This window comes from Leptopilina boulardi, unplaced genomic scaffold (genome assembly GCF_019393585.1).
Source record: "Leptopilina boulardi isolate dan_hultmark-lab unplaced genomic scaffold, ZJU_Lbou_2.1 LbouV2_179, whole genome shotgun sequence".
Taxonomy (NCBI): domain Eukaryota; kingdom Metazoa; phylum Arthropoda; class Insecta; order Hymenoptera; family Figitidae; genus Leptopilina; species Leptopilina boulardi.
Genome location: NW_026137728.1, coordinates 1,970,055 through 1,995,937, shown reverse-complemented (window position 1 = coordinate 1,995,937; position 25,883 = coordinate 1,970,055). Strand labels below are relative to the sequence as shown.

General features: G+C 23.8%; 1 protein-coding gene across 2 annotated transcripts in view; it reads left to right on the top strand.

Annotated features, from left to right (window-relative positions):
* Window positions 1-403: 403 nt before the first annotated feature.
* The window catches only part of LOC127277771 (protein dopey-1 homolog), a 42,741-nt gene continuing 17,261 nt past the window's right edge, over window positions 404-25,883 (top strand). The window contains exons 1-13 of one of the 2 annotated variants that reach the window (XM_051299133.1): window positions 404-1,259; window positions 5,038-5,315; window positions 5,575-5,740; window positions 6,045-6,234; window positions 6,958-7,133; window positions 7,325-7,588; window positions 9,368-11,152; window positions 13,499-14,726; window positions 15,042-15,467; window positions 15,645-15,955; window positions 17,610-17,811; window positions 18,025-18,426; window positions 18,813-18,946. In XM_051299133.1, the coding sequence (XP_051155090.1) occupies window positions 1,204-1,259; window positions 5,038-5,315; window positions 5,575-5,740; window positions 6,045-6,234; window positions 6,958-7,133; window positions 7,325-7,588; window positions 9,368-11,152; window positions 13,499-14,726; window positions 15,042-15,467; window positions 15,645-15,955; window positions 17,610-17,811; window positions 18,025-18,426; window positions 18,813-18,946 (5,618 nt within the window). In that variant the 5' untranslated portion in view covers window positions 404-1,203. The remainder of the gene's footprint in view (window positions 1,260-5,037; window positions 5,316-5,574; window positions 5,741-6,044; window positions 6,235-6,957; window positions 7,134-7,324; window positions 7,589-9,367; window positions 11,153-13,498; window positions 14,727-15,041; window positions 15,468-15,644; window positions 15,956-17,609; window positions 17,812-18,024; window positions 18,427-18,812; window positions 18,947-25,883) is intronic. The other variant, XM_051299134.1, reaches the window with a different exon arrangement.

Here is a 25,883-nt window from a genome sequence, read left to right as displayed (position 1 = left end):
TCAAATAAATTTTAATAAATGAAAAAGAATTTACAAAATGTTAAAAATTAATTAAAAATCAGTTTGAAAAGATATTGACATTTTTGTTACGATTTTATCAATTTATGAAAGTGAAAAATAAAATTTTAGTTTTTTGACAAATATAATAAACAAAACCTCAGTTTTAGAATTTGGAGGTTATGTTTCACCCATCTTCGTTATATTTTTATTTTATTAGAAAAAAACATAAAAAATTTATTTTTCTAATTATTATATAGTATTCTAATAAGTAATAATATATAATATTGAAAAATATTGAAATTTATTTCCTATATATAAGCCACATTTCAGGAAGATAAAATAGCAAACAAAAGTTTTAAAGAGGGCAGCGCAGCGCAGTTTAAATCCCCACCACGTCATTATCTTTGTTTAATGCGTGTATATTGTGTGGTGTATGTATCATAAACTATTATCATGAATATGATAAAACTCCACATCAGGCTATAGTGTTCTCATATAGTTTTTTTTTTATATTATAGTTCCATGATTATGTAGAACAAAATTAAACAATATACATTTTATATAATAAGAAAGATTATACAAATCAAGTGGTGAAAGATTCTTGAAAAAAAAAAAAAAAAACGCACTTGCTTCTGCTGACAGTGAAATGTGTACAAGATTTGTTACAATTTCCAGTGTATGTTATATATGAAGATATTTTTCTTTTTAAACGCGAATTAAATTTTCAATATGATGTTAATTGTCCCGATAACCTTCGACCATTGGAGTTGATTTTTAATACGATTACCTTTATCCTCATTAATGACATATGCCTTGAACTTACATTTTCAATGTCAACATCGGAATAAAATTTGCGGTTAGGAACGCCTTCGTAATATTTTGCCATCAGTGAAATAAACTGGGATTTTGCAATAATTATTTACTGTTAGTCGAGAAAAAAAAAAAAAGAAAACAATGATACGGAATTGGGAAGTTATCACAACGTATGGAGAAACCAAACTTTATGTTTTCATCATTGTCTCATTGGCGTTTTAGAATATTGAAAAAAAATAATAATCTTGCTCCATTAAAATTGAGTGAATTTGTGGCTAATGATTATAAACATTCAAAGGTGTAATTTTTTAATTTCAATTATTATGTAAATAACATAAAATATTGTCTATTTTGTGAAGGGAAAAACTTGTTATTTTCAACATAAGCAAAATGGGTTCCATCGCTTTAGAGGAATATGAATTGATGAAAGACTCAAAATATCGAGTGTAAGTATATATGTATATATATAACGGTTCTTTTATTTAGCACGTAACAATTTTCTTTTATTTTCAAAATTATTTTTCTATTTTTATTTATATTCTAGAGAAACAGTTTATTTTGCCTTTTTTTTTTTGTTAAAGAATAAAATTACAATTTTTCTCATTTTAAAAATCAAATTTAATTTCTTTAGATTTTCGTGAACATATTTCAATAAATAAAAATTGCTTATAATTTTATTTCATTTTTTTTTATATTTCTTTCTTTGAAATTTTTAAAAATATTGACAAATTTAAAAAAATATTCTTTTCTTACAAGACAAAAAATTTGTTTACTACTTTTTTAATTTCAAATTTTTTGGCAAAATATTGAATTCTGTATTAACAAAAAAAATTAATAATTTATTAAATTGAATTAATGTACTTTTTGTTCATTGCTGTAGTAATTTTTAAATAATTTATGAACCAAAAAAATTATTTCGTTCCTTCAAACCATCAGAACTTCAAGCACATTAAAATTTAATACAAATGGAAAAAAAAAAAATAAGAAACTAGTTTATAAAAGTAAAAAAAACATAAAAACATTTTTCCAACAAAATATAGAAGCACTTTTTTTTATTTTATTTATTTCTTTTTAGATATAAATAAACAGGCAAAAAGCCTTTAAATATTTATAAACATTTTTTTTTTTTTTTTTTTTTCAAATATCAAAATATATTATCAAGCAATAAATTTGATCGTTAAATTTTACAAATTTTTCATTGTAATAACGATATACATATTCTCATGTAAATTTTATTTGTCAAAGTATTCAACTATAAATATTCATATTCACAGCTGTTGTACTTTGGAAGAGAAGAAAGAAAGAAAAAACACAACTTATTACCAATTATTAGATTTGAAAATAATTTTTGCCATAAAATTAATCTCTAACGTGTAAACGGATGTAGATAAAAAAACAAAATGAAATTCTTTTTTGTTCGATTATAAAATACGAAAGATAAAAAAAATTCATTTCTTTTTTTATAAATTTTTCTCTTTTTTTTTAAAAATAATAAAAATTATTTAATAATAATTATTAATTATATGTAATTACTCATATAATAATAGTAATATAATATTTATTTATTTATATAAACGGACTTTAACAAAAAGTAAAAATAGTATAATAATAATAATAATAATAATAATAAAATATATGAAATAGATTAAAAATAATAATAATACTTCAAATTTTAAATAATTTTGTTTAATACAAAAATACATTTTGATGATACAGAAAAAGTAATTTTTTTTAAAGAAATATAAAATAAAGATATTATATGTTTGAAAAAATTTGCTTCTATGTATGTAAAATGAAACCCAGGAGAATAGCTGTTACTTTTAATTAATATAGTATAGATGTACAGAAAAAACTATGTTAAATAATTTTGCTGCTCAGTGAAGCATTTATTGTCCAGTGTCATGAAATATATATATATATATATGACAATGAATACATTGTTACGTAAATAGTATATTTGCAGAATGCAAGTGTCAGTCAAAGATTTTTTTCTCATTTATTGAGAATACATTAAATACTGTTAAATTTATTCAAAATGTAAATTTGATTTTTAATACAAAAAATTAATATGTAGATTAAATTTTATTTTCAAGAATCTTGTCTTTAGTTATGAAAAAATATTATCAGAAAGGAAAAAATTTTTTTACCATTTTTTCACAAAATTTTGAATACAAAATTATTATTATATAATAATAAAATGCTTGGTCAGTTCTTCTGTCCTAACTTGAAATTGGCCTTTTCTGATTTCACGTGTTTTTTTTGAATAGTAATCTTATGTCGTGTCAAATTTTGACAATTCTTTTTCTCATTTTTGCCAAAATTGTATAATTGTGTTTCCAAATTTCGGAATAAGTTTCTTTAAAATTCCAAATTCGAAAATTTAATTCACGAAGCTGAAGTACACAACGTTTACCAACGAAATTTTTTTAAAGTTATAAATATTGATTCAAAAATTGTATACAAATACAAAAAATTTATGATTAGAAAAAAGAGGCGCCAGGAAATTTCGTACAAGATAGTAATTTGAAAAAAATTTATTTTTAAAAATTAATTTTTAAGGTACCAGGAGCCAACGAATACCTATTAAATATTAATTATAAAAACACAGGCCGCGAATCAACTTAAAGACACAAAAAATCGTTTTAGTCGATTTATATTCCAAAAAAAGTGGATTTGTTTTTTATTTTAACAAAAATATTTTACAGATTTTTAAATAAAAAAATTTTTTTTTAATAATAATCCTTTTCGAAGGGTTAAAGTTGAAATTTTTAGAAATAATTAAATTTCAAAAGATATTGTTAATTTTCAAACAATTATTAAATTTTACAGAACTAAAAATAATTTATCAAATAATTTTTTGAAAACATTTTTTAAATTTAATTGAATTTTCAAAGATTTAAAATTGAGATTTTTGAAATTAATTGAAACTTTAAGTGTTTTGTAATTAAAATTTTAGATGATTTCACTAAAAATTTATTAGAAAATGTGGAGAAAATACAATAATTTTAAAATCATTTTTAATTGAAAAATGGTTTCAGATAGTTGAATTTTCAAAGAATATTATTAAAATAGTTAAAAATAATTGAATTTCCTTAGAGTTATAATTGAAATTATTAAATTTCAAAAAAAAAAAATTTCGATGGAAAATTTTAGAAATAATTAAATTTTAGATGCTTTTAAATTCAAATTATTAAAAATTCAATTAATTTTAAATACAAATTTTTGAGAATAATGAAATTTTATTTGATTTTAAATTTAGAAAATAATTGAATTTCTGTTCATTTTGAATTGAAAATTTTTGGCAAATAATTGAATTTTAATTGAAATTTTGGATAATAATTTAATTTAAGTTCATTTTTGATTGAAAATTTGGATAATTAATTTTGAATAGAAATTTTAGAAAATAATTGAATTTTATTTCATTTTAAATTGAAAACTTGGTAAATAATTAAATTTTAAATTGAAATTTTTTGATAATTATTGGATTTTTAATTGATTTTGAATTAAAATTTCGGGTAATAATTGAATTTTAGTTTATTTTGAATTGAAATTTTTAAAAAATAATTCAATTTTATTGTGATATATTTTTTCTAAATTATAAAAAATAGTATAACAATAGTATAATTTCATAAAAATTTTAATTGAAAAATAATTTTGATATAATTGAATTTGTGATGTTTTTCATTAACATTATTAAAAATAATTAATTTAGTGAAGAATCATTTTAGTTCAAAATTTGTTAAATAATTGAATTGAAGAAGATCTGAAGAACATCTACATTTTATACTAAAAAAATGTATTTTATTTACATTTTTTTTCAAATGTAACAAAAAATGTCGCATTTTATTAAAATAAGTCGATAAAAGTCGTATTTTTGAAAAAAGTCGGAAAAAGTCGTATAATCCGAGGCCTGTAAACATATAATTTTCATTATTATTATTTATTATGTAATAATATTCTAATAAATTAAATTATTATTGATAATATTAATCTTTAATTTCTTTATAACAAACAATTAAATACCCAATTTGTCGCGCTTGCGCGCGTTTAATTTTGCTAGTAATTAAATAAATAATTAAATAAATCTATTTTAAATATAATAAAATAAATACTTTTTTTTAAATGTAAATATATTTTTGAGGAATTTTTTAAAACTATTTTGTTTATTTTTTAAAGTGTATAAAGTTTTTTTTTTTTGTAAGTTTTTGAATATTTTTTTTCTAGCTATGTATCGGCGGTGGACAAGGCATTGAAAAATTTCGAATACACGAGCGAATGGGCAGATTTGATATCAGCCTTGGGGAAATTGAATAAAGTGTTATTGAGTCATATGAAATTTCCTGTTATTCCAAGAAGAATAAAAATTTCGAAAAGATTAGCACAATGTATGCATCCAGCATTGCCTTCTGGAGTTCATCTCAAAGCATTGGATACCTACGATATCATTTTTAAATGTATGGGAACAAATAGACTCAGTCATGAACTATTTATTTACAGTGCTGGTGAGTTAAAAAAAAAAAATCCAAAGATATTATAATATTAAAGGATTAAGATTTTTTCATACATAAAATAATGTATAATAATTTATTTTTATATTACTTTCCATATTGAACTATTTTATTTTTCTTATTATTAATTATTTAATTAATTTTATGGTTTAATTAATTCACTAATTTTTTGATTAATTTTATAAATGTACTAATCACTTTTATTGCTGTACATTTTAATTGATAATTTTTTTTTTTTTTTTGTAAATCGCAGGACTTTTTCCATTACTCGGCAATGCGGCTATGAATGTGAGACCTTCATTGTTGACTGTTTACGAAACTCATTTTGTGCCCCTTGGTGAAAGATTGAGACCAGGACTAAGTGGATTTCTCAGTGGAGTTCTTCCAGGCTTAGAAGAAGGTTCCGATCATTTTGATAGGTAAAAAAAAATTCTTCTATTTAAAAAAAAGAAATTAAATTAAAAATACAAAATTAAAAGAAAACAATTGAAAAAAAATAATTTAAAACACATTAAATAAATTCAAAAACAAAAATTATTTTTTTCTGAAAAAATGGAAAATAGTACAAAAAAAATATTTAATAATAAAATAATAATTATTATCTGAATTAATTAATCAACTCAAAAGAAATTAGGAAAATTTTCTCAAAAATAAAATATTTAGATAATTTAATTTAATTTAAAAAAAATTATTTAAATTCTTTTGTTTTGTGTAATTTTCTAGGACTAATTCTCTATTGGAAAAAGTGTGTGATGGTGTGGGCGCTGAACATTTTTACGCATGTTTATGGGATTGTTTAGCGTCAAATTCAGGAATTCGTTTGCCTGCTATTTTATTTGTTTTGTCGCATTTTAATAAAAAACTGCCAATGGAAGAACAACTTTATATTATGGGAACAAAAATCGAAATAATGGTATGATGTGAACAATTTATTTTTATATATTAATTTATAAAAAAAAAAAATTTTTAATATAAGTCCAAGGGAAAATAATATACTTGTGCACGAGTATTTTCTTTATCATTGACTTCAAGTCTCATTCGTTATCTCATTCTTTGACTGTCAAGTTCTCGAGTTTATCTATAAACAAGTTGTCGTTTATATTTAATCATTGCGAGTCAATAAACCTCATAAACTGAGTCACATTTATCATAATTTTTTTAAACTAATTGTATAATAATTTTTTTTCCCTAACGCTTTTTATGATTTTAAATATATGATTAATTTTTTCTTATATCAATGTCATTTTTTTGAAAATTTATTTTTAGATCTATTTTTTTATTTAAAAAAAAAAAAATTCTATTTTAATTTAATTAAATTTTCGAATTCAAATTCTGGTTTTTAGATGAAAATTTTTTTTGTTAGTTTTTGATACGAAAAATTATAAGGTGTAAAGCAAAAAATTTTGGATTTTTCGAGTTTTTATTTCTTTGGATATTAAAAATTTAGAATAATAATAATAATGGAAAAATATTTTTTTTTTTGCTTTAAAAAGAAAAAGAATTGTAAAAATATCGTGCCTTAAAAGAGTTTGAAATACAATTGGAAAATAATTTAATAAAATTGAAATAATAATTTAAAGATTTAAATTTCGATGATTTTGAAATATAATTTATGAATTATTATTGTTTTCTTAAGATTACCGCTATTTGTGCGGGCGTGCAAGATAGTTCTGTTTTGGTCCAGAGAAGCGCTTTAGATTTATTACTAGTCGGATTTCCTGTCCACAATAGTCAACTATGCCGGGATGACATGGTTTCATTATTAACATCAGCTCTAGTCACAATTTTACGAAGAGACATGAGTTTAAATAGGTAAAAAAAATTTAATATTTAGAGTGAACACAATTTTTCTTTTTTAATATTTTATCATATTTATTTTATGTTTTCTTTATTTTTTAATTTTAATAGTTTATGTATTTAATTTCTTATCTTTTAGTTTTTTTAAAATTATTTTTCTGTGATTGAATTTTGAATATTTTTACTTGTTTTTTTTTTTTATCTAGACGATTGTTTGCTTGGCTTTTGGGAAGTGAAGTGAATACATCGATACTTAAAAAAAAGGCAGATCCAGTTGCCACTGAAACTTCGGCAGCTTATTTTGAATTATATTCCAAAGGCATGCTAATTGAGGCTATAAAATTGATGCTAAAGACAATATGCGATGAAACGCCACAGGAATTAAAACCATATAGGATTCTTGTTTCTTTATTAGATAAAGCAGACATTGGTCCTGTTATTCTTGATGATATTCTCTATGAAATTTTTAGGTAAGAGAAGGAAAAAAAAATTAATTTATAATTAGAAAAGAGACAAGAGTTTTTCGTAAAAACGGAAAAAATTTTTATTACAAACTATCAATTTTTAATGTAATTTTTCATTTTTTAGTAAATTCTCTTTTTTTCCCCTTAAATTCTTCTTTTTTCGTGGGAGAAAATTAGTAAAATTTATTTATTTTTACAAAACGAGACAAAATTCTCGATTTTTCCCTCCAAGTTTTGTATTTTTTTTTTTTTGTAATTCCTAAAATTATTGTTTTTTTTTTAAATTCCTTCTTTTCTACGACTTTCTATTTAAAATTTTCGATATTCTTTTTATTTTATAAAATTGTTTTTTAAAATGAATTTCCCCCTTGAAATTCTAAATTTGAATTTGCGAGAAAAATGGATAATTTTTGGCCAATTTGTTAATAAATAACTAAATAAGTTTTAGAAATTTCATAAAAAGGAAAATTTTGTTGTGTTAATTAATTAATTTATTCTTACAAATTAAACGAAAATTATCCAATTTTTTCTTGCAATTTCTCCTTTTATTATGAGGAATTTATAAAATTAGCAAATTTTTCAAAATCACTTAAATTCAATTATTTTTGATAATTTCAATTTATATATTAAAATTCTAAAATTTAATTATTTTCAAAATTTTCCATCTAAAACTTTTTGAATTTTAATAATTTCAATTAAAACTTTTTCTAAATTCAATTATTTTTAATGATATTTTATAATATTCTTCGACATTTCAATTATCTGAAAATCAATTATCATTATCATTATCAATTATCAATTATCAATTATCTTTTTCAATGAAAAATATGTAAAGTTCAATTTTTATCTGTAATTTTTAATCAATTCTTTAGCAACAGAACATCACCGAAAATTTGAATCTAAAATCACTTGAAGAATAAATATTTTCAAAAATCTTTAAAAATTCAATTACTTTTACAAAATATTATGTAAAGTTATTTGATAAATTATTTACAATTCTGTAAAATTCAATTATTTGTAAAAATTTTAACTGTGATTTTTATAATATTCTTCAAAAATCCAATTATCCGAAATCATTTTTCAATTAAAATCTTTTTAAATTTAATTTTTGTCTATAATTTCTTATAAATTCTTCAGCAACAGAAATCATTAAAAATTGCAATTGAAAATGACTTAAAGTTCAATTATTTTCAAAAAAACTGAATTGTAAATCTTTGAAAGTTCAATTATATTTTAAAAAATATTACAAGTCTACAATTGTTTGATAAATTATTTGTAATTCTGTAAAATTTAATTATTGTCTGAAATTGAAAAAAAAACAACTTTAAATTCAATTATTTATAAAAATTCCAACTCTAACTCTTCTAAAATTCAATTATTTTTAATAATTTTAATATTTCAAATTAAATTCAAAACAAATTCAGTTATTTAAAAAAGTTTCAAATAAAAACTCTAAAATTGAATTATTGTCAGAGGAATTAAAAAGAAACTACAGCTGCTGTTAATAATTTTTTTAACTATTTAAATTTAATTAAAATAAAAAATCATCTTTTTCTACTTTTTTTATTTTTATTTTTCAACAAAACACAAAATCAAAGTTGAAATGAATAATTTTTTTATATTAAAAAAAAAACAGAATATCTAAATCGGTTTTTTATTAATTTCAATTAACAAAAAAAATTTATTAATCAACATTTTTAATAAATAGAATTTGTAAATTTAAATTAATTGAATTTTTATTATCGCAAAAAAAAAAATTCTAAATTCTAAATTTTTGTTTTCCAGGACATTTTACAATGCATGCGATCAAGGTGATAAAATTCAAAAATCCAACGAAGTAGTAAAATCAGCGAATCTTTTATTCTCAACCCTTGAGCCATCGTACGTTTGGACGCATTGTGGTGTTCTTTATGAGAAAGCATGTAAATTACGATTAAATAATCGTGAATATTCCGATGCAACTGTAAAATCAGTTGGCAGTGGAATGCCGGGTTTAATGGAAATATGTACTCTCATGGAATTTCTCCTCGATACAGTGTCACTTGATGCATTTATCGATGCACCGTCCGAACATTTACCAAAATTATTTCACGATATTATTATAAATCTTTTATATCACGTTGATATTTTATTGCCAATGGAAATTGAAAAAAGTCTAAGTTTATGTGCAAAAATTCTCACAAAAGTTCAATTAACCGAAACGGGCGCATCATCATCATCATCATCTGCTGCCGCTAATGCTGCTGTTGCTTCTTCTTCTTCTTCTTCGCATTTAGAGAAACGTGAACAAGAATCAAAATCCGAAGCCATCAATATTTCAGTATCAATATCAAATGACAATACCCTATCGGCAATACCACTTGAAAAAAGTCAATCGGACAGTAAATTAAATAAAGCCGAAGTTAATAGTAATCTTGATCGTAGTCCAAGTCCAAGACGACGAGCAAATTCAAGTGGCGCTGCAAAAAAACAGGAGAAAAAATCAAAAAAAAAAGCAAGTAAAAGTTCATCAAAATTAAATGATGTTTCAACAATACAAACTGATGTTAATAATATTGCTGTGATTGTTTGTGACAATGAAAAAATATTATTGCCACGTAATAAAAGTATGGAAAATTTAAAAACAGAATTCAACGAAATTGAAAGTCATGAAAATCGAACAAATCTCAATTTAACGAAAAATACATCATTGGGATCAAATGGATCAATTAGTAGAGGACCATCACCAGGATTAAGGGCACAGCATTCAATGTTGGAAAAATGTTTACGTCAATATGAGCAATTTTATGTGAAATTAATTATCACAAGAATTATTAATCGTGAACGTTCTGTTATTGAAATGTTCGATGATTTAAAAATAACATGTTTCAAGGATAATTTTCAAGAGAAAACAAGATTACTTGAATCATTGCTCAATTCGAAAATAACACATCAAGATTCGGGTTACTTTAGTCATGATCAAAATTCATTGGACGATGATTTAGTAAAGAGGGCCGATATTTTTTCACTTAATCTCGAGTCAATAACATCAACAGCTTGGGAGGAAGTTTTGAAAATTGGTTGTAGTCTTTTTGTTGAATTATCAACATTTCCCACGTATTATTTAACTGGCGATGGATTATTGACTGAGGATGAGCCACAGGGTAAAAATATTTTGCCAGAATGGTTAAAAGTTCTTGTTGTTTGTTCATGTTGGTTGGGTAAGCAACCGTCATTACAAATGACGAGTATTGCAACACTATTGGATCTCATTGCTTTATCAAAGGCGCACGGTGATTTTAAACCACATCAACATTCCGGTGAGGGTGTTACTTCGGTTGTGATGTTACCATTATTGAAACAATGGCATATTTCCTATCTTGAGCAGTACACAAATGTTTTTCAAGTATTGGCACATTCGCTGTGGCATCATTTGGGTGAATTGCCAGCGCACAAATATCGAATTCGATGCGTTGAATTGCTTCATGAATTACATCATACTTTGGAGAAATCGTGTGATGCTGTGGAGGATGTAATTGGATCGGCGCTGATGAATGACAATGTGGAGAAAAGAATTGAAGCCTTCGATAGGTGAGAATAATTTTTGATGATTTTTTTCATTTTTTTTTTTTTTATTTATATATTGATTGGAATTTTAATTGCGTAGAGTTTTACTTATACCAAAATTAATGAACCAAAAATGATTGGTTCATTTCAATAATTAATTAAATGAAAATTTGTATTTTGTCAAATTTTAATAATTTTATAGAGTTTATATTGAAACAAATTTTTCTAACGAAGAACTTTAATTTAATCAAATTTGTATTTAAAAGGAAGTAGAATTAATATTGAAATGAATTTTTATTTAACCAAAATGGTATTTAACAGAATTTCTATTTAACCAAAAATTTTTAAAGCGCATATTCTCTAGTTAACCGAATTAATAATAAAGAGAATTTTCATTTTTTTTTTTCATTTTTTTCTATTTAATAGAATTGTTCTTTTATCGAATTTATACTTGCTTGAGTATTCAATGAACGGAACATTTATTCTTAAAATGAATTCCCGCATTTTGTAGATGTTTTTAAAGCTAATTTTCATTAAACAGAATTTTTTAAGAATTCAATGAAATGAATATTTGGAAAAATTCTGATATTTAAAAATTTCATTAATTGTAAGTAAAAAGTCTATTAAATGAAAATGCTAATAAATAAATAAATAAATAAATAAATTATAATTTTATTACATAAATGAAAATTGAATTAACTTTAAATTCAATTAAAATTCCGTTAATTTTTGTACAAATTTTATTAATTATTTGAAGACAATTTAAATTGTTTGATTAAATAAGATTTCATATTAACTTTAATTAATTTATTAATAATTATTTTGCGATAATTTCAATAATTTTATTGTATAATTAAAGATTTTTGAATTATTTCACTCAAATAATTGACGCTATTTTTGATTAATTAATTGAGTAAATAATTAAAAATATTTCAAATAATTTCATTCAAATATTTCAAGAAATTCTAATATTTTATAATGTTTTCAATTATTTTTTGAAAACGATTGGAAAAAATATCAAATTTATTGAAAATGCTACTAAAATTTTAATTTTTGAAATTTTCAATTTAAATTTTTGCTTCTAAAAATTATTGTCTTAATTTTTTATAATTGAAATTCTCTTGAAATATTGTCATTAGGTTCAGAGAAAAAATTTAAATTCTGACTGGAAATCAGGGAAAAAGAAAATTTAATTTTTTTAAATAATTTTAATTATTTTACCGACTAATTTATATATATATATAGATATATTTATTGAAAATATTCGGACAAAGCCCATTCGTTTTAACTTAAAAATATTTAAATCACTTTGAATTTTTTAAATTTTATAAAATAATATATTTATAGTTTAAAATAACCACTACTATAAGAATCTTAGTTTAAGATAAACGTTTAAAATTCAAAATTAAGAGGAAAAATTAAAATCCACAGAATTTGGGAATTTGTAAATTCATACTTCGGAATTTTTTTAAATGCCTTTTTCAGATAATAATTAAATTTTTGAACAACTATTAAAATTATTACAAATTATTGATTTGACGAAGAATTTTAGATAAAAATTTATAAATACTTAAATTTTTCAAATAGTTCCTATTCAAATTTTTATAATTAATTTCAGAAGATTTGAAATTGGAATTTTTTATAAATTTAAATTGCTGAAGATTTTTTAAAATAAATTTTTAACAATAATTGAATTTTTGGAGAATTTTTAATTAAAAATTTTTGCAAATAAATTTTGTGGAAATTAAAATTAATATGTTAAAAACAATAATTTTAATTTGTTAATTGCTTAAATAATTAAGTTATTGAACAAGTTTATTTCAAAAATAATTCAATAATTAAAAAATTTATTTTAAATTATAATGTAATTAAATTTTTTGAAATAATAATAATAATTTAAATTATATATTTTGAAAATAATATTGACTTTTTGAATATAGGATTTAATTAAAAGAATTCTAAGTGTTTGAAATTTTTTGTAAAATTTGATTGGAATCTTTCAAAATTTGAATTTTTTAACGAATTAGAATTGTTCCTTATGCAATGTTTATTTAACATAATTTTTATTTATCATTATTTTAAAAAAATATATAATTTACATTTAATAAAAAAGAATAAAATTCGAAAATGTCAGGGAAAAATATTAATTATTCAAGTTGATTCCACATTTATTTCAGAATCGATTCGGAATTTTTTCTTAATTAAATTCAATTTTCAATTCCAAAAATAAATGTGAAATTCAATTTTTGTTTATATTTCAATTTTTATTTTTGCATATTTATTTTAAAAATTTATATCCTACATTCTAAAATTTATTCATTATAAAATTTATTATTTATTTAATTAATTAATTAATTTTTTTATCAATAGATTCTCGATGCTATGGCACCTTGGACGTGAAATCGAAACAAATCCACGACTTCGAGGTTGTTTGCGAACTTTTGATAAGTCTCTATTAAAAATGTTGGACAATTTACAATTACCCGACAATTCACCACTAAAACTTCAATCGCAATCGTGGCTTCTTCATAGTTTAGTGAGAGGTGATATATCACGTGTTGTCACACCAGTTCTCATGATGCTTCTTGATCCATTAACTTGTCGAATGAGTGTTCTTCATGTTAGTATTCAACATAGTAATATTGTATTGACAAAAAGTGATCCAATTGAAGAAAAATCAGAATTTCACGACGACACCGAGGGAGCAACGAATATTTATGCAATTAGTTCCGTTGATGGAAATGTTATTTATCATGTCAGTAATAATTCCGAGGAGGATAAAAAATGTCGTAAGGGTAAAAAGAAAAAAAAAACAATTAATCCAGTTAAAGTGAAGAGAATTTTTGCCGTCACTACATTAACATCAGGTGAAAATGGACATCGTTATATTACTGAACGTAATGAAACAATGAAAGAACTTGAGGTACCATCGAGTATTGCTGGAAATCGACGAATTTCCGTTTTTGTTAATCCATTGTCATTGAATGGTACGGAAAATTCAAATGATTCACTAACAGAGGAGGATTCATTAATGGCAGCGAAAAAAATTAATGCACCAACATCTGATTTATTGAAACACGCAAAACGATTTAGAAAACCAAAATTTAATAAAGGCTCAACTGGAAGTTTAGATGAGAGTTTATTTGATACGACAAATTCAAATTCAAAAATAAGGGAAAAAGATGAATTGAAAAAATATAATGGCGATATTGGTTCATCATTGGATTCATTGGCAAATAGTTTTGAATCAAGTAGTCCTGAAGTTACGGTAAAACAACCGAAAAATAATAATAATAAAAAAGAAATGATGATTATTCCAGGTAGTGATAAAGAAATCGCTGGTACGATTTTAAAGGGAAAATATCAAAATACATCGAGTGAATTTAGTGGTTATGATGTTAATGATGTTGGGAGTTTTGAAGCAACCAGTGAAATTCCAAGTTGGACAATGGGAGATGATGAGAGTGAACTTGAAGCCAGTACAACAGCCGAGGATTATTTTAGTAATTGGAGTGCAATCAGTGTTGTTGAAGATGTTCTCAATGATGTGATGGATCGTGTTATGTTGATTTGCGATGATTCAGAACCCGCTAAAATTGTGAGTCAAATTTCTTTTTACTTTAGTGAAGAAAAAAAAAAGTTTTTTTTTAATAATTAAAATAGATTTTTTTTTGAAATTTGGGAAAATAATATTACTGTTACTGTTTTTTCTGGCATTATTTAGGGACTAAAATTATTGAAATTTGAAAAAAATAATGAATTTTATTTATTAAATATTAATGAATATTTTGATTATTTTAGAACGATTTTTATTTATTTCAAAAGAATTTTATTTAAATTTTATTTGATTAAAAATAAAAGTGCTTATAGTAAAGAAAAATATTCTTAACACTCTTTTTTTTATAATACACAGTCAGATGATTCAATGCAAATGGATACGGATGTAAGACGAAATGCAGGCGTTGGAGTTCACAATCTTCATTCGCACATGTTACTTTATTGTGGTGTTTATGATTCGGAAAGAACTCTCTATGCTCTTCGTACATTGCGCAATGAATTGTTGACAAATGCAAGAATGTTTTTATGTGCGGCCGCAACAACTGGTATTGCCAATAATACAAAAAGTACAGCATTATTAAATCTTCTTGCCAGACATCGAAAAAGTATATTTGGACGAAGTTTTTATGGCGATGTAGCGAATACAGAATTTTTAGCAGCCTATCGAAGTAGCATGTATTTGGAAGTATTAATAAGTGTATGCCTTTATTTTGCCCGAAGTTACTATCCAAATCTTGGACAAATGCGACTCACACAGGAGGAAATCTCAGGAAACAGACAAGTATGGAGCAAAATTATATATTTTTTTATTATTCATAAATATAATAATAAAAAAAAAATTGTTTTTCTTTCTGTAAAAAAAAGTTAATTAATTTTTTTCTTTTAAATTACAAAACAATAAAAAATAAAGTAATTTAATTGAAATATAATTAAAGAAATTTTGATTTAATTTTTCCAGGTTCAATTGTCGAGTGTTGAACTATTGACACTCATTTTTTCCGAATTAATTCCAATTGCACGTGAGTCTGGCAAAGGATTCAGTTGCTATATTATTGATCTTTTGACAAAATGTAAAGTTCAAAAAGTGGCACTTCACTGTCTTGCCTCCAGTGTATTGAATATGAAGAACGCGCAAAAAGATAATGAAGACGCATTCACATTTACTGAGGAAATTGTCGCCTTCAATGATCCTCAAGCGGAAAATGATGTTAATAAATGTAAATGCAGAGCCAGCGATCATACCGAGGCTTTTCAAATGCAGTTACTACGGTAATTTTGTTACTTTTCTTTTCAAATTGAATTTTTTTTTTTTATATTAGTTAATACAGGCCTTGGATTATTAACAATTTTTTAATTAATATTCTTCTCTGAATTAATTATTTTCATTTTCAATAATTTTAATGAAATTCTTCACAAATTCAATTATTTTAAACTATTTTTGAATTAAAAATTTTGTAAAATTTAATAATTATTAAAAAAAAAAAATTTTAATCAGCAAATAAAATTATACAAAAAATTTCAATTTAAAATTAAAATCTTTATAATAATGATGATTTTATCACTCGGTTGTATTTAATAATGAAGATGAATATATCGATTTCTCCGAGTCATGATGATGATTGATGACTCGGAGAAATCGATATATTCATCTTCATTATTAAAATCTTTATAACTTCAATTATCTTAAACTATTTTTCATTGAAAAATTTTATTAAATTCAATTATTTTCAAAAATTTAAATTTCAATCCTAACATTTAATTATTTTTATAATTTTCTATCTAATACTTTCTGAAATTTAATAATTTCAACTAAAACTTTTTCTAAATTCAATTATTTTTATAATATTCTTCAAAAATTAAATTATCTGAAAGCAGTTTTAAATTAAAAACTTTTGAAATTCAATTTTTGTCTGTAATTTCTAATAAATTCTTCATCAACAGAAATCATCGAAAATTTAAATCATGAATCACTTGAAGTTCAATTATTTTCAAAAATCTGCAAATTGTAAATCTTTAAAAATTCAATTATTTTGAAAAAATCTTATCTAAAATTATTTGATAAATTATTTACAATTCTGTAAAATTTAATTATTATCTGAAATTTAAGAAAATCGTTTGAAATTGAATTATTTTTAAAAAATTTTAACCTTTATCTATTCCAAAACCTAATTATTTTTAATAATTTTAATATTTCTTTAAAAATTCAATTATTTAAAAAAGTTTCAAATTAAAACTCTAAAATTGAATTGTTGTCAAAAATTAAAAAAAAAAAAAAAACTACAGCAGTTTAAATTTTTTTTTTCAAAGTAGTTCGATTCTTAAATATGCGAAATAAATTTTCTTGATAATATTCTTATAGAATTATTATTATTATTTATTCATAGTCCACACCTTTCGGTTTCGGACGAACTTCCGGTTTACATCTTTCTATTCTTATATTACATTAAAATAATTGCACAAAACTTAAATTTAAAACTTAAATTAAATCAAAATGTGAGTAAACTATAAACTAAACTATAAAAGTCGTAATTCTCTTTTAACTATATTAAATCAAAATCTCTTTATAGAATTATTATTATTAAGGAGTTAATAAACTGAATTGAATATCTAATAACATTAGTTATTTAAAGTAAAATATTTGTTAATTATTTAAATTTAGTTAAAATGAAAAAAATCAAATTTTTCGACTTTTTTTAAAATGTAAATTGATTAAAACGACTTTTTTTGCTCCTTAAAATCGATTCGAGGCCTATTAATATTAATAATTATTAATATTATTAATGATTTTTAATTAGAAAAACAAAAAAAAACTTAATTTAATATTTAAATTAAGATTAAGTAAAAGATTTTAAAATCAATTTTTAATTAATGTCGTAGGATTTTATATTGAAAAGTGATATTTTAATTTCTTAAAATATTTCAGATTAATGCTTTCATTAATAATGCTCGAACATCAAATTGGTGGGCAAAAGGGAGAAGAAATCAGTTCAACGATTCCAACAACTTTATCGTCACCATCGCGAGTAACACATAATCTCACAGGAAATACTTTGAAATACGTCACAGGATCACCGATTCCACAACAACCCATGTTTCTTGCCAGTATTATAAGCGCTTTAAAATTAGTAAGTTTTTTTATTTTTATTTTCCATATTAATTTGTAATTTATAATTCGATTTGTGGTCAGTTTATCAACGAAAATTCGTAAATTCATTGTAAATTTGTTATAATTGTAAAAAAAAAATGTAATTTATTAATGTGTTAATAATTATATTAAATTTTTAATTTTTTTTTTAATTTTAAGTAATTTATCTAATTTTTGATTTTTTTTGTGACAGGATCACATGAGACATTTGCATCAATATTGGACGACACTTGTGACGTCGAGTCTACCATTTATGGGTCCTTCGTTGACGCACATTGTCACATCTGTGATTCATCGATTGTGTTGCAATATCGAGCAATTGGCATCTTATTATATTAATGAGGAAACAGTGTCTGTTACAAAATTGGAAAATATTACAAATGTTGAGTGCTGTCTACCAGCAGATTATACAGTGACTCATCTTGAAGCTTTGACTTTTCTTTTACATTATTGCCTACTTGATACATCACAACAAATTGGATTTTCATTTAATCATCCGCTGAGCGGTGCAATTCAAACCGGTGTCTCTGGCGTTAAACCCGGACAAATTTTCAACAATTTACTACATGTTTTTATGCCAAGTCCACTTTCACCGGTAAAATTTTATTTTAATTCTAATTCTCATTTTTGTTCGTAATTTTTTTAAATTATTAAATTAATTAATCTTCAATTCTTTACTTACAATTATTTTGAGAAAATTCGTTGATTTGGTTATTTTTTTCTTCGACGAATTTTTCTATTTAAGGACTTTTTTTAATTTGAATTTTCAATTTGATTGATTTTTTCAGTTATTCAAAAAATGAGAAATCTAATGAAATCGCGACTTTAAAATAAATTCTTTTATTATAATTATTTAAAAGAATTTAAAAAAATATTCGAAAAAATAGTAGTTTATTTCTAAAAATGTAATATATTAATAATATTAATTTACAGTAATATTATTTTTAGAAAATATTACATATTCTTTTTTTTTCTAATCAGGATCTTGGAGCGATAAATAAAACAGGATCCAGTGAGCAACATTCTCATGCGAGAAGAACTGCCTTGAGTCATTTGCCGCGAATAATTGCTTCTCTTTCGGCCCTGTGGCAAGCGGTTTTGGCGACAAGAGACAAGTAAGTTACATTTAAAAACATTTTTTTAAAAATTATTTTACATATCAACCCATAAATGATTGCAAAAGAAAAAAAATTAAAAAAAAAGGTAGTTTAAATTTGATATTTGGTACATTATTTAAATAGAAAAATTTGATTGATATAATTTTCAAAATTTGACCAACAAATACAAAAGGTGCTGGAGCAATTTTCGAAACGTATCATTAAGGACACCAAACAACAACAAACACCCATAGCAATTTTTTTATTTTTTTATTATAATTTTTCTAGTATAATGTCAGTGTTTTGACATATTCTGTTTTTGAGTCGAGCTCTTCAATCGATATTTGTAACATTTTTTTTATCATATTTTCTCATATAAAAAAGTTGGTTCATAGTTAAAGTAAGTTCAACTTTAAAACAGATATTAATCTGAAAAGAAAAGTACTTTCAAAATCGACTTTACACTTTAAAAAACTTAAATATTCTCCAAAATTTAGAAACAAAAAAATATCACCTACAGAGATAACATATTTTATTAAAAATTAATCTTCAATGATTTTGGTTAGAATATAACATAGAATGACTCAATATAAAAAAAAAGAAATTATCGCAATATTGTTAGTTGAGTTTGTGCAAGGAAACTATAAGAAAACTTCGAATATAATTTGTTATTGATTTATTTTCCATCATACAAAACAATTTTGTAGAAGTATAAAAATTTAGCACAATGGTAAAATATTTTTCCTGATATTGATTATGTAATAAAAAAGAATTATCAGTTAATTGCATTGACATTGGAATTCAAAAAAAAATTCTGAAAATGATACTAAAATTATTTATCAGCATTGCATTATTATTTTTTAATAATTTAAAAATAGAAGGCAATAATATAAAATGGATAGAAGATTTTACCAAAATTTTTCAAAAAAATCAACACATTTATCAGGTAATATTTTTAATGAATGAGAAAATCGTGATATCTAATGAAATTAATGACATACTAATTAGAAAATTGTCCAAAATTATACCGATTCAAAAAATTGTCACACCAAACTCTAAAATACCAACAAAATTGGATTACGTTACTTACAATCCACGGATTTCGCTATTTATTCTCACAAATTCCAAAAGTGATCCTCAATTTACTAAATCATTCGATTATTTGACACAGCTCTCAGAATCAAAACGTCGACCAAAATGTTTGCTTCTACTATCCCACGAGCTTTTGAATTATCGTAAATTTTTCGAAATGCTTTGGACTAATCAATTCCTGGATGTTACTATTATCGAAATTCAAAATCGTATTATTAAAATTGATTTAAAATATCGAGAGAAAGATTATCGATCAGATTTTAATATTCTGCATTACAATCCATTCTTAAAATTGATTACCAATAAAACTGTTTCTGCAAAAACAATTTGGTTTCCGGACAAGCTGAAAAATATGCACGGTTATCCACTAAAAGTGTCTTTACTACCGTGTCCTCCGGATGTATTTCCTAAGAGAAATCAATTAGAAAAAGGTTCTGGATTAGCAATGACGAAAATAGAAAGCTTGAAAGAAGTTATGAATTTCACGTTTGTGAATCTAACATTTAATGATTGGGGAAGATTGATATGTAACAAAGAGGAAAGTACGGAAGTTATTCATGCACTTTTTAGTAATAAAATTCAGATGATGGGTTTGGAAAGAGCCAGATCATTGTGCAATGGCAAAGGCATAGAATTTAGTAAAGGTTTACAAATGATTGAATTTGCATTAATTGTGCCTCTTGTGATAAAAGATGATAATTCAATAATATATCAAAGTCACTTAGCGAATATTTTCATCGTGATGATTTTGCCTCTATTTTTTTGGATTGTTTCACGAATATTGCATTTTGATAAAAAGAAATGGAAAATTGACTACATGGTTCGAATGATCTTCGGAACAGTTATCCCAGAAGAACCTGAAATGAATGTAGAGAGAATAATTTTTGCAGCTTTTCTTATCGGATGCTTCATGTTCTCCTCGGATATTTTTTCATCGATAACGGAAGACCATTTGCCAATTAAACCATCCTTCAAGTATGAAAATTTAAAAGATGTTCTTTCCTCCAATTTGCAGACAATGATTAAACAGAACAATTTAATGGTATTAAAAGATACTGAGGATTCCACTCATCAAGAGATTATAAGAAAATCGGTTGCAATGGATGTTACAGAGGAGGAATGTTTGGAGCTGTTATTAAAGTATAAAAACACATCGTGTATTCTTGAAATTGTAATGGTAAAATTAATTCTTCGAAATAAGGTTGATAAATGTGGACAACAACTTGTTAAAATTTTGGATGATACATTTCTATCATGTCCATCAGCTACGTTGCTTGGTGCTGGCTCTCCTTATGCTAATCGTATGGATCAAGTTACTCAAAGACTTATTGACAGCGGTCTCAGTAAAAAGTGGATGGAAGCTTATTCTATGAGAAAATTTACTCAAATTGGAAGATCTTGTACTTCTAAACAAGTGGAATCCGTTATGACAACTCGACAATTGATTTATATTCTCGCTATTGGATTTTCATTTTCGTTTCTTACTTTCATTCTCGAATTAATTATTTATTATATTTTTAAAATTAAGTAAATCGTATTTGGAATAATTTTGTGCTTTGTTCTTATAAAATACTGAATAAATTGATCTGAGATTTCGTGGAGAAGTCTAAAATTTTAAATATAATAAGAAACGACGTCGATGAAGTTCACAACGTTTATGATCAACGATTGAAAAAAAAAATATATTTTCCAATAATAAAATAATAACTAATTTTTGCCTACAAATTTTTTTTCAAAAAATTATTGATCAAGAAATGATGAAAAAAATTTTTTAGATCAAAAATAATAATAATTTGTATAGAAAAATATTTTTTCTTCTCAATCGTTGATCATAAACGTTGTGAACTTCATCGTCGTAAGAAACGACTGTTACAAACAAAATTTGTATATATTGTTAAATTAAAATATTTTGGAAAAATTGTAAGAAAATCCAAATAGTAAAAATACTCATAACTTCATATTTTTAAACAATGTTTCTAACAATATTTTAGATTTCTCCATTAAATCTCAAAGTCATATCAATTTAGTTCAATATATTATTTTGAAGAGTGCAGATTCAGAAAAAAAATGACATCGATTATGAAAGCCGCCCAAAAATAACATTTTAAACAATTTCAATAATTTTCCAAAAGGTTTTAAGCGATTTTTTACTCAAGAAAATTTTAATATAATAAATAAATGTATTTTCAATTATTATATGAGGCATTTCATATGAGAATACGGGGTCATGTCTCGGATTTTTCTTCAAATTCGGTAAATTGTAGTAATAGTGGTGCTAAATAAGTGTACATGAAATTTTGAATTTGAAATTTTTAATATTTTTCGAGATATTTACAATAACAAATTTCAGCAATATTTTTTTGCTTTACTTATAACTTTTTTCCTGTTAAAAATAGAGAAAAATGTTGTAAATGTTTTTTACGCGGAAGATCTTAAACTTTTAGAAAAAAATTATTTTTTTAAAAAAATATTAATTTTTAAACAATTGGTTTAAAAAATAAAATTTGTTTATAACTTTTAACCATGTTCTCTTTCATTTAGAAACGTGAAAAAAATCATGAATATTGTTTAAGTCATAATAAATCGATGGTTAAATTTTTGAGATGGCATTATTTTTTGTTTTCGAGAAATTAATTAATTAACTAACAAAAGTTAATAAAAAATGAAATATTTTACGAACAAATAAAATTAGAGTAATTTTAAAAACACCATTAGAATGCTTATCAAAATCCGCATCCAACGAGCCCTATATGAACTATTTCTAATTAACGGGTGTTAAATTAATAATAATTAATAAAATTTATTTTAATAATTAATAACATTTGAAGAAATGAAGATAAATCGTCAATTCTTTTTTTATTTGGAAGACCATCTAATTCTGTGCCAAAAAAAAAAAATATTAAGTATTACCAAGAATCAAAAATTAATTATAAAATGTTATTTAGAAAAAGACTGAAAAATACCATGCCGAGTAGGTAGGCAGCCTCCTCCAACTTGTGTCGTAGGGTGCTTATACCTCAATTTTCAATAATCATCTGTTATTAATTTAGATTTGTTAAAAATGTTATTTACACTCGTTTTATTTATCACAGAATTAGATGGTCTTCCAAATAAAAAAATAATTAACGATTTATCTTCATTTCTTCAAATGTTATTAATTATTTAAATAAATTTAATTAATTATTATTAATTTAACACCCGTTTATTAGAAATAGTTCATATAGGGCTCGTTGGATGCGGTTTTTGATAAGCATTCTAATGGTGTTTTTAAAATTACTCTAATTTTATTTGTTCGTAAAATATTTCATTTTTTATTAACTTTTGTTAGTTAATTAATTAATTTCTCGAAAACAAAAAATAATGCCATCTCAAAAATTTAACCATCGATTTATTATGACTTAAACAATATTCATGATTTTTTTCGCGCTTCTTAATGAGGGGAGAATATGTTTAAAAGTTATAAACAAATTTTATTTTTTAAACAAATTGTTTAAAAATTAATATTTTTTTTAAAAAATAATTTTTTTCTAAAAGCTTAAGATCTACCGCGTTAAAAACATTTATAACATTTTGTTCTATTTTTAATAGGAAAAAAGTTATAAGTAAAGCAAAAAAATATTGCTGAAATTTGTTATTGTAAATATCTCGAAAAATATTAAAAATTTCAAATTCAAAATTTGTACACTTTTTTAGAACCACTATCACTACAATTTACCGAATTTTGAGAAAAATCTGAGACATGACCCCGTATTCTCATATGAAATGCCTCATATAAGTCACTTAACCTTCGAAAAAAATATTCTTATTTTATCAAATTTTCCAATCAAAAAGATAAAAAATGTATTATGCAAGGAAAAAAACATAAAATAACCACTATTATTTGCATTCGTTTTTTTCTATCAGTAAAATATTATCTGTTTGAAGGAATAAAGAAAAGAACAGACCTAACATATTGCTTCTAAACCTAATTGATTATTCTGTTAGAAATCGGACTGTAACTTTACACGAAAAAGATTGAAATAATATATTTTCAATCTCGAAAAGTGTAAATGTTTCCATGTGATTGGTTGGACAACAAACTTTATGCCAAGGAAATACAAACATTCGCAATTTTCGAAATTGAAACTATAACTTCAATCTTTCTAGTGTAAAGTTGAAGTCCGATTTTTAACAGTATATGGTAATGTCCGGGTCAGTTCGAATTGAAAAAGTAAAGTCTGATTTTTGTATTTGTTACAAACGTTACAAAAATTTTAATTAAATCTTTTTGTTAATATTTAAATCTGTTCAAAAATGTAAGAATATAAATTCATCAGAACAATGTTTTTCAGAAAAGTTTGAAATTATTTTATTAAATTGGATTTATCCGTCACAAAATTCGTGAATGATCTGGAAATGATAATGAAGCTAATTATAATAATTGGACTCATAATTATTAACAGTCTTAAAGTAGGAGGTAATGACATCAAATGGATAAAAGGCTTTATAAGAAGTGTTAGAAATGATCAACACATTTATCAAGCTATATTTTTCAACGATGAAAAATGCGTGGAATCAAATGAAATTTTAAGAAATCTGATCAAGGAGTTTTCTAAAACTACTCCTGTTCTAGATTTTGACGTACCAAAATCTAGAACACCTACAAAATTGGACTACGTTACTTACAATCCACGGATTTCGTTATTTATTCTCACAAATTCTAAAAGTGATCCTCAATTTACTAAATCATTTGATTATTTGACACAGCTCTCAGAATCAAAACGTCGACCAAAATGTTTGCTTCTGCTATCTCACGAGCTTTCAAATCATCGTAAATTTTTCGAAATGCTTTGGACTGATCAATTCCTGGATGTTACTATTATCGAAATTCGAAATCGTATTATTAAAATTGATTTAAAATATCAAGAGAAATATTATCAATCAGATTTTAATATTCTGCATTACAATCCATTCTTAAAATTGATTACCAATGAAACTGTTTCTGCAAAAACAATTTGGTTTCCGGACAAGCTGAAAAATATGCACGGTTATCCACTAAAAGTGTCTTTACTACCGTCTCCTCCGAATTTATTTCCCAAGAGAAATCAATTAGAAAAAGGTTCTGGATTAGCAATGACGAAAATAGAAAGCTTGAAAGAAGTTATGAATTTTACGTTTGTGAATCTAACATTTAATGATTGGGGAAGATTGATATGTAACAAAGAGGAAAGTACGGAAGTTATTCATGCACTTTTCAATAATAAAATTCAGATGATGGGTTTCGAAAGACTCAGATCATTATGCAACGGCCAAGGCATAGAATTTAGTAAAGGTTTACAAATGATTGAATTTGCATTGATTGTGCCTCTTGTGATAAAAGATGATAATTCAATGATATACCAAAGTCACTTAGCGAATATTGTCGTGGTGATGATTTTGCCTCTATTTTTTTGGATTGTTTCACGAATATTGCATTTTCATAAAAAGAAGTGGAAAATTGACTACATGGTTCGAATGATTTTAGGAACAGGCATCCCCGAAGAACCTGAAATGACTGTGGAGAGAATAATTTTTGGAGCTTTTCTTATTGGATGCTTCATATTCTCCTCGGATATTTTTTCATCGATAACGGAAGACCATTTGCCAATTAAACCATCTTTTAAGTATGAAAATTTAAAAGATGTTCTTTCCACCAATTTGCAGACAATGATTAAACAGAACAATTTAATGGTATTAAAAGATACTGAGGATTCCACTCATCAAGAGATTATAAGAAAATCGGTTGCAATGGATGTTACAGAGGAGGAATGTTTGGAGCTGTTATTAAAGTATAAAAACACATCGTGTATTCTTGAAATTGTAAGGGTAAAATTTATTCTTCGAA